We start from the raw sequence: 12,852 nt of genomic DNA, 5'->3' as shown, positions 1-12,852 counted from the left end.
GCTAAAAGTGAAACAGCAGAAACCCCATTTTTTATAAACCCCCATTAATGCTAGAGGCAGAAGCAGGCCATAAAAATTCTTAGCTTAGGGCAAACACTGAGTGCCCCAGGTAAGGCCTTGTCTGTCCTTGAAAAGTAAGGAATTAACTAGTGTCTGCGTGACACCAAAGGAGTAAAGGTGGGCAAAGTAGCCAACCCGTTAAAAGTCAGCCCAAATGACTAATTCCCCAGCCCATTAACCAGGATCACAATACCCCTGCCCTAACAGGGGCACTTAAAAGAGCTATAAAAGCAAGTGGGAGGGGAAACTGGGGGCTTTTTCCATTCACCACCTTCCTGAGAAGGAAAAAAGTCTCCATGCATGGAAATAATATAATAAATGCTCTTGAAATTTCAGATGTGTTTTTAGATTTCTTTGAGGGGCATTTTGTGAGCAGAACAAAAGAAAGTTTAAAAACTGGGTTACATGAGAAAACGTGGACCCAGCATGATTAATGCTCTCACCTGAGGGCCACACAGCTGGACTTCACAGTATTGTGTCTGGGACAGCACCTGATCTCTTATACCCACCACACTATCTCGCATAGTGAGTTGAATTGAGTGAATGCAGATGTGTGATAACATCTGGCACTTTGGACTTACTGAGCCTCTCTGAGGCTCAATTTCATCCTCAAGACAGAATATGAGGCCGTCTTACATGAGGTAATGAGCAGTATTTGACACATAGCATACTTTGGACATGTAGCTAGGTGAGGATATTCATCAGAGAGGGACATCATGCTTGGAAAGATGGGCAGGATCAGCAAAGAAGAGGAAGACACACAATGAGATTGATTGACACAGTGACTTCAGCAATAGTTTGACTATATCAGAAATAGTGAGGATGGTACAGGATAGGACAGGGTCCAGGTTGGCTGATTATAGGGTTGCTATGAGTCATACTCAACTTGACGGCACCTAATAAAAACAATTAAAAAAAGTGGTATAGCACTGGTCTGTGTGTTGCTGTACAGAGGTAACCCATGGTTGCTGTGACGCTGAAGTCTGTGACAGTGATGTGCCAATCGTGATAATGGGCACCCATGGTGGACACTGCTGGCTGGCGCTTCCCGACTAAATCAAGCCTGGAAGCAGGAGCGGCATCCACTTCCGAAATGGCTTGCCTCCGGAAACTCTATGTACGAACAGTGCTCAGGCTGTTCATTCATAGGGTTGCTATGAGTCGTCTACAACTCGATGGCATTAAACAACAACAACAAAAGCTTTTATTCCTTAACCCAAGAAGAAAAAGACTTGGGAAACAGAAAAAAAGATACAGAAGTTAAAGAGCAAGCGGAATGCTACAGTCTGAATGGAGGGTTGCTGGTTTGAATTGTATTACTCTACAACGATGCCAAATGGCTCTTGATTTATGTCAGATGGATCTAGGCTGAAAGCAAGGAATATTAGAAAAATGTTTATTTGTCTATTATTGACAGCGAAAATGCGTTTGACTGTGGATTATAATGAATTATGGCTGACATTGAGAAGAATGGGAACTTCAGAACATTCATTGTGCTTATATTAAACCTAAACATAGACCAAGAAGCTGTTGTCCCAACAAAGCTAGAGAACACTGCATGGTATAAAATTAGGAAAGGTGTGAGTCAGGGTTGTATCCTTTTCCCACACTTAGTCAATCTGTATGCTTGGGCAAATAATTTGAAAAGTTGGGTTATGTGAAGAATGTAGCATCAGGATTAGAGGAAGACTAATCAGCAATCTGCATCATGTAACCACCTTGCTTGTTGAAAGTGAAGAGGAGTTGAAGCACTTGCTGCAGAAGATCAATGACTACAGCCTTCAATAAGGATTACATCTCAATATATATATAAAAAAAAAAAACCACACACAAACCCAACAAAAATCCTCACCAATCGACCAATGGGTAACATCATGATAGATGGAGAAAAGATTGAAATTGTCAACGATTTTACTTTACTAGGATCCACAATCAATACTTTTGAAAATGAACAGTCAAGAAATCAAAAGATGTGTTGTATTAGGAAAAATCTGCTGTCAAGGATGTCTTCAAAGTGCTAGAGAACAAAGATGTCAGTTAAAGACTAAGTGTACCTAAGAGCACACTTCATGTGCATTGGAAGTGGGACAATGAATAAGGATGACAGAAGAAGAATCAATTCTTTTCATAGAATTTTTAAGTTGGAGAAAGGACTGAATAACCCATGAACTGCCAAAAGAACAAACAAGTCTGTCTTAGTGGGAATGGAACCGAGGTGTTCCTCAGAGGCAATGATGAGGAAATTTGGTCTCACACACTTTGGGCATCTTGTCAGGAGAGGCCAGTCATTGGAGAAGGACATCATGCTTGGAAAGGTGGAAGGTCATCAAAAGATCCAACATGGATTGACACAGGGACTTTAACAAGTCTTGAGTATATTATAGATCGTGAGGATGGTGTGAGATAGGATAAGGCTGTGTTGTTCATAGGTTACTATGAATCATAGTGGACTCGATAATACCTAAAAGCAACAAAATCTATCTTGTAATCCTGACCCCTGCACCTGCACCTATAAATAGGTACAGGATTAGGGCAGTGTCTCTAGGGTTTTCTTAGTCATCCTGACAGGTCATATCAGTGTAGGGTGTGTCCTAAACATAATCTCTGCACTTCTAAGTGGCCTTGCAGTGGCAGGGACAAGGACATTAACAGAACAGCAAGCAACAAATGCTGGCGAGGTTGTGGAGAAACTGGAACCCTGATTCACTGTTGGTGGGAGTGTAAAATGGTGCAACCCCTGTGGAAAGCAGTATGGCGCTTTCTCAAAAAGTTGCAAATAGAGATACCATTTGACCCAGCAATTCCACTACTGGGAATATACCCTGAAGAGACCATATCTGACATCCAAGCAGATATATGCACACCCATGTTTATTGCAGCTTTGTTCACAATAGCAAGGAGTTGGAAACAACCTAAGTGCCCATCAACAAACGAATGGCTAGAGAAGCTGTGGTATATTCGCACAATGGAATACTATGCTGCATTAAAAAACAAGGAACTTATGCAATATTATTCAAAATGGTTGACTCTGGAGAACATTATGCTGAGTGAAATATCCCAGTCACAAAAGGACAAATATTACATGATGCCACTGTTGTAGAATGGGACTGTCCTTGGGGTTGGGGAGAGAATGAGTAAGATGGGTTCAATAATGTATACTGCACTGAAACAGAGGAGGGAGAGAACCGTCTAAAAGAGAGATGTAACTGGGTATTTCTGTCATCACAGGAGACTAGAGCGAGGGCTGCATGGTGGAGGGGACCTGGGGGAGTGTTTGTAAAACAATGAAAGAATCTTTTCTTTAGTCAAATTTGTGCCTTCTAGGTTGCAACACCCCCATGATACATCTTGAAGGATATGTACATGTACAGCCAAGCACAATCAATAAGAGTGCATCTGAATTCCAAAATCAATCTCCATAATAGTCTATGTGTTTCCTACTGCCAAAGGGGCCCTTTAGAGTAGTGAGAGAAGATCTTCACCCTGAAACCCACAGCGTCCCTTTTCAGCAGGAAGTAGCTAAGAGAATACGCCGTCCCCTTTTCCTTATGACTCAGGGTGAAGTCTCTCTCAGGGAGGAGTGATAGGGAATGGCAAAGGATACACTGACAAAGAAGATTAATCAGAACTGGCTTTGACAAGCACTGTGGCATTTGGACAAGAACAAACTGGGAGGAGGGTAGAGAGAATAGTGCCACAATGAATGAGTGGAAGCCCAAAATCTCTGTAAATGTTTATGAAAATTAATAAAATATAATTATAGAAAAAAAAAAGAAACTGAGGAAGAAAGATGGCAAGCAGAGATCACTGAGGGAGTGAGGAATTCCAGGGCTACAGTGCCTGAGACAAGAATCCCACCCAGAGCCAACAGAGAGCCTTCACTCTGGAGCTGGTGGCCTGAAGTTGGCCTTCTAGAAGGCAGAATGTGAGAAAGACCAAAAAAAAAACCACACAAAAAAAAAACCCACCCAAAAAACCCTACCACCCCATTCTTTAAAGCAATCCACTTCCCACAGTTCTGTCACAGCAACACTAAGATATTATGAGAGATTGCAAAGGTTGAAAGATGAACAAAACGCTTTGCGGCAGCAAGTCTATTTTCAGGAGTCGCCCTGTGCACGCTGGGCGGTCCTCAGCCTGGGTGTGTGCCTGGGCGCTGCTCAGTTTTCTCCTCTCTTCTCCATTCTCTTTGTCTCCGCCCACTCAGCTGGCTCCTGGAGTTTGCCTGGGAGGGAAGATATGCTTCTCTGCTCTCAAAAACTCTTCGAAAATTCAACTGCTGCTCCGGAAATCTTGGAGGAGGGACCTGAAAGGTAAGGTGGGCTCGAGGAAGAGAGCAGGAAAAGCTTGAAAGACTGCCCTTGGAGGGAGATTTCTTGGGTGTTGGGAGCAGAGGGACAGGGACCAAAACCTATAACAGCACTAGAGTACCCTGGTTGCCGGATCCTTTGGTCCAGAGCCCTTTCCTGAACCTTTTTATTTGAGCCCTCACTTTGCCAAACACTTGGACTCTCAGGATGAAAATGAAACTGAAAGTGGGACTTGTTCCCGCTGGGCACTCTTTATTTCCTTCTTTTTTCTTCTCCAGGCTTTCCTAGAGTTGATTTTGTTCTTTTCCTTCCTCTTTGCTGCCTCACACCAGCTCACATTAAACTGCCCACAGACATGATTTGTTCAAAGAGTTCATTGCTTGGTAGAGATCACTATCTCTACCAAGAACAAACAACGAAGTTGTTTGTTTACAATGACCTCCCTCGGAGGATGAAGGTTTTGAGACAGTGGGTCGGGTGAGATTGCTAAAAGAATTTTGTATGTGAATTTTGTAGGAGATGCAATTATTTAAATATGAACATAGAAATTTAACAGTGTAGGGCTGTCTGAGGCTTGAATTGATTTGAGAGCAGTTGGATGAAGTTGAACCTAAGGTCCTCTGTTTGTGTAGCATCTGTATGCAGATGACAGAGGAGTATTGTTGTTATGTGCCCTTAAGTCACTTGCACCTCATAGTGACCCTATTTACAACAGCTCTGAACGCTGCTCTATCCTATGCCAACCTGTCTCTGAAACACCTACCCACATTACCCCAGTCACTGAGTCAGTCCCTCTCACAGAGGGTCTTCCTCTCTTGCGCTCTCTCCCAAGCATTCTGTCCCTCTCTAAGGACTGGTCGCTTCTTGCAGCATGCCCAATGTGAGACAATACTTCAAAATCCTTGCCTTAAAGAAACAGCCTGGTTTCACTCTCTCCAGGACAAAACTGTATGCTCTCCTAGCAGTAAGAAAAAAAAAAAAATCTATTCCTAGTCCTCAATAAAAAGGGACTGAGGAATAGGATTAGTAAAAAAAAAAAAATTAATAAATTTCCCCTTTAAAGAACATCATTAGGTATACTCAGTAAGTGATTGCCTAATTATGTCACTTTGTTTTTGTTGCTAAGTAACATTGATTAGTAAATTACTTATTGCTTACTATCCAGCAGGTTTTCAGAAGCAGTAAATCACAAGGGTGGAGATTGCCCATCTTTCTCTTACAGAGTAGCTGGTGGATTTGAACCATGTACCTTTGTGCTGGCAGCACAGTTCTTTACCAATAAGCTACCAGCAGTTTATGTTCTTTTAGTGGGTGGGGGTAGGGGTCTTTCTTTCTTAAAATTAATTCTGTTTCCTCACTTGTGTATACAAGTGCTAATTGTACTACTAATTGAATCCATCAGCAGCTCCATGAAAGAAAGCTGGATGATCCTCTTCCGTGCGATTTACAGCCTCCCAAGACCCACTGGAAGTTCAGTTATGAGTTGTTTCTGACTTGGTATCATTGAATTTTGGATTTAATTTCTTGAGTGCCTAATTCATGTCACCTACTGTACTTTAATGCACTTTACACTCACACTCACCCCTGGGGAGAAAGATAGTCTGCTCCCTTTAAGATTTGTGGCCTCAGAAATCCTCCAGAGTCATTATATGTGAGACTAGACTAGATGATGTGGCTCTGGTTTGGTTGGTATTTTCAAAATATTATTATGTACAGTCGAGTTGGAAATGACCCATAGCTGACCTTCTAGCAGGTTTTAAGAGACTGAATTGCATGAGAGGAGATTACCTATCTTTCTCCCAAGAAACATCTGGTAGATTTGACCACTGTGCCTTTGGGCTGGAGGCCCAGTTCCTTAACACTAGGCTACTAGAGCTCCTATTTTCAAAATTTATCTTAAAACAAGCTCTCTCGTGAACTACAAACACCAACAGATACACGTGGACTTCACCTAATGGTCTACACAGGAATCAGATTGATTATATCTGTGGGGAAAAAATAATTGTAGAAGCTCAATGTCAGCTGTGAAAACTAGGCCACATTCTGATTGTGGAACAGACCATCAACTGCTCATATACAAATTCAAACTGAAGCCAAAGAAAATGAAATCAAACCCACAAGAACCAAAGTGTCTATCTTACCTGAATTTAAAAATCAACTCAGGAATAGATTTGAGGCCTTGAACACACTAATGCATGAAGAAGACCAGATGAGCTGTGGAAGGATATAAAAATTATCATCCGTGAAGAATGCAAAATGTCACTACAAATACAGGAAGAAGAAAAGACCAAAATGGATGTCGAAGAGACTCTGAATATTTCACTAGAGCACTGAGAAAACAAAGCAGAGGGAAGAAATCAAGGTGTTAGGAGCTGAACAGAAGATTTCAAAGGGCAGCTTGGGAAGACAGAGCAAAGTATTATAATGAAATGTGCAAAGAACTGGAGTCAGAAATCAAAAGGAACTAACTTGCTTGGCATTTCTTAAGCTCAAGGAACTGAGGAACAAATTCAAGCCTTGAGATATAATACTTTAAGGATGATATGGGCAGAATGTTGAATGATCCAGGAAGCATCAGAAGAAGATGGGAGGAGTACATGGAGGCACCGTACCAAAAAGATTTGGCGGACACAGAATTTCATGAAACGACACATGATCAAGAGGCAGTGGGGATTGTTAGGGCCGCGAAGCTGCTCTCCCTCCCTTTCCCCAGAACAGCCACAGAAATGATCAAAGCAGCAGCTGCAACTCTGTTTATCTCTGTTAGGGCAGCAAAACGGTTTCACCTCCCTTGCCCAAAAATAACGATCTACAACCCTTGACCTGCTTCTTTAACTTGTACCAAGCAGCTGCATGCATTTCAACCCCCCAATTACCTTGTAAGAAAACAGAGAACTCCACTCTAAGTAACTGTTAGTCTCTGTAGAGTCAGCCTGATAGTTTCTCCTCAGTACACTGTCTTTTCTTGGCCTGAACTGGGTTCTGTCCTTCCTCAGAGACCTTACAGTGGTGAAGAAGGAAGTTGAAGCTGCTCTGAAGGACTTGGCAAAAACAAGGGCCCAGAAATTGATGGAATGCCAATTGACATATTTCAACAAACAGGTGCAGCCCAGGACATGCTCCCCAGGTTGTGCCAAGGAATCTGGAGGACTACCACGTGACCAACTGACTGGAAGAGATCTATGTTTATTCCCATTTCAAAAAAAGGTGACCTGACAAAGTGTGGAAATTATAGAACAGTATCACACATAAGTAAGATCCTGCTGAAGATTACCCAGAAATAATTGGAACAGTACTTTGACAAAGAACTGCCTGATGTACAAGCAGGGTGTAGAAGAGCTTGTGGCACTAGGGACATGATAGCCAATGTTAGATGGATGTTAACTGAAAGCAGAGAGTACCAGAGGAGTGTGTGTTTGTGTTTCATTGACTATGCAAAAGCATTTGACTATGTGGATCACAGTCTCCCCAATTACTTGCTGTGTAACAGACAAATTGTGACTAACCTTGAGAAGAATGGGAATTGCAGAACACTTAATTGTGCTTATGTTAAACCTATATTCAGACTAGGAAGCAGTGATCACAACAGAGCAAAGGAGGATTGCATAGTTAGGTGTATGTTGGGGATGCATCCTATTTCCATACCTTTTCAATCTATATAGGGAACAGATCATTTAGGAGGTTGTACTTTGTAAGGTGGAATGTGGCATCAGAATTGGAGGAAGACTCATTAACAACCTGCACTATGCAGATGACACAACCTTGCTTGCTGAAACCGAGGAGGACCTGAAGAATTTGCTGCAGAAGGTCAAGGATGGTAGTCTGCAGTATGGTTTGAAGCTCAACATCAAGAAAGTGAAGATTCTCACCACTGGGCCAATTGGCAGCATCATGATAGACAGTAAAGAGGTTGAGATTGTTAACACCTGCGGCTTGCTAGGCTCCACAATCAACTCTCTTCGTACCAGTAGCCAGGAAATAAAAAGATGAATTGCATTGGGAAAATCTGCTGTCAAGGACCTCTCCAGAGTATTGAAAAGCATTGATGTTAGTCTAGAGACTAGGGTGCGCCTGATCTAGGCCATAGTCTTCACAATTAGTTGCTATGTACCAGAGAGCTGGAACAATGACTAGGGATGATAGAAGAAGAATTAATAGCTTTGAGCTGTGGTGTTGGAGAAGGGTATTGAATATACCATGCACTGCTAAGAGAACAAACAGGTTTGTCCTGGAGAGGGTATAGCTAGGCTGCTCCTTGAAGGATTTTAAGCTCCGTCTGACATATTTTGACCATGTGGCCAGGAGAGACCAGTTCTTGAAGAAGAACATCATTCTTGGAAAGGTGGAGGGACAGCACAGGAAAGGAAGACCCCAAACGAGATGGATTGACAGAGTTACTAGGGTGATGGCAGTAGGTGTGTAAGAGACAGTGAGATTGGCTCAGGATAGAGCAGCATTCAGAGCTATTTTACATAGGATCAGTATGAGTCACAAGTGACTCAGTGGCACATAACAACAACATAGTGAATCAGGAGATGCAGATTGAAAGGATTGCTAGTCTAAGTTTTATGATTCAGATGTCTTCTCTTTGTGTTAAATATTTCAAGTATCTCTCTCTTCCCCAGGTGTCAACTGCTTGAAGCTTTGAGCTTTGTCCTTTCAAGAATTTCTACTTCCACATGGCTCCTTCAAGAAGTCCAAAGGAAGTATATTTTCATATTTTTTAAAAAAAGAGCAAAAGTTTGTAGCCTAGGGTATTCACCATCATGGAGAGTCAGAGCCCTAATAGCACACAGGAGAGACTTCTGCCCTCCAGCGATGAGAACAAGGCAGATGAAGAAAATCACCCGCTGATCAGTGCTATAGTAGAAGAAGATGTAGAGAAAGTCAAGCAACTGCTGGAACGAGGGACTGATGTCAATTTCCAACAGGCAGGGGGCTGGACTCCCCTGCATAATGCAGTGGTAAATTGCAACACATTGCACAAATCGGAGGAAATTGTGGCTCTTCTACTGCAGTATGGTGCTGATCCACTTCAGAGGAAGGACAATGGGGCCACTCCCTTCATTCTTGCTGGAATTTCTGGAAATGTGAATCTACTACGTCTTTTCCTTTCTAAGGGATCAGAGGTCAATGAGTGTGATTTCAATGGCTTCACAGCTTTCATGGAAGCCGCTACGTATGGTAAGACAGAAGCCTTAAGATTCCTGAAGAAAGAAGGAGCAGATGTAAATTTGGCTCGAGTAGCAAAGGAGAACAAAAAGAAACTTGGGAAAGGAGGGGCCACAGCTCTCATGGACGCTGCCTCCAATGGCCACCTCGATGCTGTGAAGGCCCTCCTTGATGAGATGGAACCAGATGTTAATGCCCGTGACAATATGGGCAGAAATGCCTTAATCCATGTACTTCGGGAGTTTCCAGATGAGAAGGCAAAGGCCCAGACCCGAGAGGCCATCATCCGCCTTCTGCTGAAAAACGGAGTGGATGTGGAAGTGAGAGGAGAAGGAAGGAAGACACCCCTGATCCTGGCGGTTGAGACCAAGGAGTTGAGTTTGGTACGGATGCTTCTGGAGCAAGAGAATATAAAAATTGATGACACGGATGGGGAGAATAGAACAGCTCTGCTAGTTGCTGTCCAGTTGGGACTGGATGAAATTGCCCTTGTGCTGTGTGACCACGGAGCCAGCTTGGATTGTGGGGATCTTGTTAAGCTAGCGAGGCTGAACCACAGGTTCTACCTTGCAAACTATCTCATCAGCAAAGGAGCCAGAAAGGATTTCCTTTCTTCTGCTGCTGACTGGGAGCCTCAGAGTTCACGCTGGAGGGAGGCCCTGAGAAAACTGCACCAGCTAGCCCATCCTATGACTGGTAAACTCAAGATCTTTATTGATGACAAGTATAAAATTGCTGACACGTCTAAAGGGGGTGTCTACTTGGGCTTCTATAATGGGAAAGAGGCAGCTGTGAAGCTGTTCCAAGAAAGCAGCGAGGAGGCACAGAAAGAACTCTCCTGTCTGAAAAACAACTATCTTAACAGTCACTTGGTGACTTTCTATGAGAAGGAGACTCAAGGGGGCTGTTTGTATGTGTGCCTTGCCCTCTGTGAACGAACCCTGCAGGAACACTTTGCCAACCACAAGGAGACAGAAGCTGCAGGAAACGGGGAGGATGTGTTTGCCCGGAAAACCCTATTATCTGTTTTTAAGGCTCTTGAAGAACTACATCTGGTATACATCCACCAGGATCTGCACCCAAAAAATATCTTAATAGGTGAGTCTCCATACTCTCTTCCTCTTTAGACATTTGTTAGGTCTGTCTCACAAGGAATAGTTTCCATTGTAATTTGGAAAGGGCTAAGGTCAATTTTCTCGTGTAGGTTATTCAATCCAAAGACTCTTGCAATGACTTCCCAAGTTCAGCCTCTCCTAGCTAGTTACTAGTTAAGCTGAGTTCCCGTAGACTACCTATGGAGCTTTGACAGCTTTGTGGTAGGGCATTGTTCTGCCAACCTAATAGTCATATGGTTTGAATCCACAGCAGCTTGGACGGGCATTCTCTTCCCATGCTTTTTATTGCCTCTCATAACCTGCTGGAGGGTCAGCTGTGAATTGGTTCTAACTCTATAGCAATGAGTTTGAATTTTTGTTTGCAAACTACCCCTTAGATTCTAAGAATGCAGTTCGTCTAGCAGATTTTGACAAAAGCATCAAGTGGGCTGGAGATACACAGAAAATTATGAGAGATCTACAGGTAATTTCTAAAATTGTATTTGTCTTTTTCATTTTTCTATCTGCTTCCTCATACATTAGCTTACTTTCTTCAGCCTATGGGAATGTCTGGTTTTATTTTTGGTTTTTTTTGGTGGTTTTTTTTTTGTTAGTTTGGGTTTTTTTAGAATGTCTGTTTTAACTAACAAGGAAAGTACATTTATACTTCTTTCTGATTTTAGATTGAATTTTAGATTTACAATAGACTCAAGGTTTGAGAAGGGTGCCAGATTTCCAAGGCAGGCAATGCATACCTGTCAAATTCATGAAGAGAGTTCTGGTGGCTTAGAGGTAAGGAGTTGCACTGCCAACACAAAGGCACGCAGTTTGAATCCACCGGCTGCTCCACAGAAGGAAGATGGGCAGTCTCCTCCACTGTGATTTACAACCTCTGAAAACTTGCTGGAGGGTCACTGTGAGTCTTTTCCAACTCGATGGTACTTAAAAACAACAAATTAAAGATAGTTCACTTTAAGCCTTGTGGATGGCATTTTGGTGTTTTGTTTTTTTTTGTTTTTTTTTTTTTTTGTCTTGCGTATTAAGTTGAGAAATGAAAATCAGAACTAAAATAAAACTTCAAAAGTATTCAGAATTATCAAAGTGATGGGGTCAGTGGCAGGTCATTGATAGAATTCCAACTTTCGATGTGGGAATCCCAGGTTTGATTCCTGGCCAGTGCCCTTTGCATGCAGCTGCTAGTTGCCAATGAAGGCTTGCTATGGTGATAACCAGGTTTCAGTGTAGTTTCTGGACTAAGATGGACTAGGATGAAAGACCCAGTGATTTGCTTCTAAAAACTCAGCAAGTGGTCTTGTTTCATTTTACATGGGGTCCCTATGAGTTAGAGCTGACTCCATGCCAGCTAAGAATGACAGTCATAGTGTAATTGTTGATATCATGAGAGGTTCAAGGCATTCTGCAATATCACTCCTGTTCTCATTCCCCAGCAGACAACAAACATTTCACTGAGCTTCTTACTGGAGTTGGGCCTTCAGTGTGGCTTGGTGTTGCTTTGTCCTTTTCTGATCTCCCACTTCCTTCACTAGCTAAATAACTAGCTAAATTGAACACACCACACACCACACTAAGCTCTTCTCCATCCAAGTATCTTCTACCTAAGGAAAGACAAATGAGATTTTTCTTTGACTTCCAACAGACTTGTGTGCTCAGCTCCATAGGGGCCAAATACTAAGGTCTTTTGAAAGTGTTTGGAAGGATGGAGCCAGTTCACTCATTGCTGTTGAGTTGGAACTGACTCATAGCTGATCCATCAGTGAGCTTTTAGAGGTTTTTAGGTACTGTTTTTCAGTCAGCAGTGAAACCCCAAATAACTATGCCGTCAGAGTGTAATAATCTAATGTTGACTAAAAAGTTAACACCTGAAAGTAGTGACTATTACTCTCCTGAAGGGGGCAGCTAGTGTTTGCAGACTATGGCCCTGTCATACACTCTTGGGGAGTGTGCCCAGATAGTTCAGTGTGCTGAACTATCAACCGGTAACAAGCACTCTCTTTGTATTGGGTGGGCCTCTTGCCTTAGTTGACTTTACATTTTTGCCTTTGTGATTCTGTGACTTCAGATGTCAGCTCTGACTATGTCTTAATTGGGCAGAGTTTCCACAACGGCCTGATTCTGACTTTCCTTCCTGCCTGATTCTGACTTTCCTTCCTGCCATGGTCTGTTCCATAGGTTCTCTCTCTCTCTCTCTCTCTCTC

At 42.6% G+C, this 12,852-nt stretch overlaps 1 protein-coding gene across 1 annotated transcript in view; it reads left to right on the top strand.

Moving 5' to 3' along the window:
- The first annotated feature begins 9,136 nt into the window (after positions 1–9,136).
- The window catches only part of RNASEL (ribonuclease L (2',5'-oligoisoadenylate synthetase-dependent)), a 35,378-nt gene continuing 31,662 nt past the window's right edge, over positions 9,137–12,852 (top strand). Inside the window, exons 1-2 of the mRNA XM_006887782.1 lie at positions 9,137–10,640; positions 11,035–11,120. Of these exons, the coding sequence (XP_006887844.1) occupies positions 9,137–10,640; positions 11,035–11,120 (1,590 nt within the window). The remainder of the gene's footprint in view (positions 10,641–11,034; positions 11,121–12,852) is intronic.

Source organism: Elephantulus edwardii, unplaced genomic scaffold (assembly GCF_000299155.1).
Source record: "Elephantulus edwardii isolate Elephantulus edwardi_28Jun2011 unplaced genomic scaffold, EleEdw1.0 scaffold00061, whole genome shotgun sequence".
Taxonomy (NCBI): domain Eukaryota; kingdom Metazoa; phylum Chordata; class Mammalia; order Macroscelidea; family Macroscelididae; genus Elephantulus; species Elephantulus edwardii.
The sequence above is the reverse complement of the archived record's forward strand: the minus strand, read 5'-3'. Positions and strand labels throughout refer to the sequence as shown.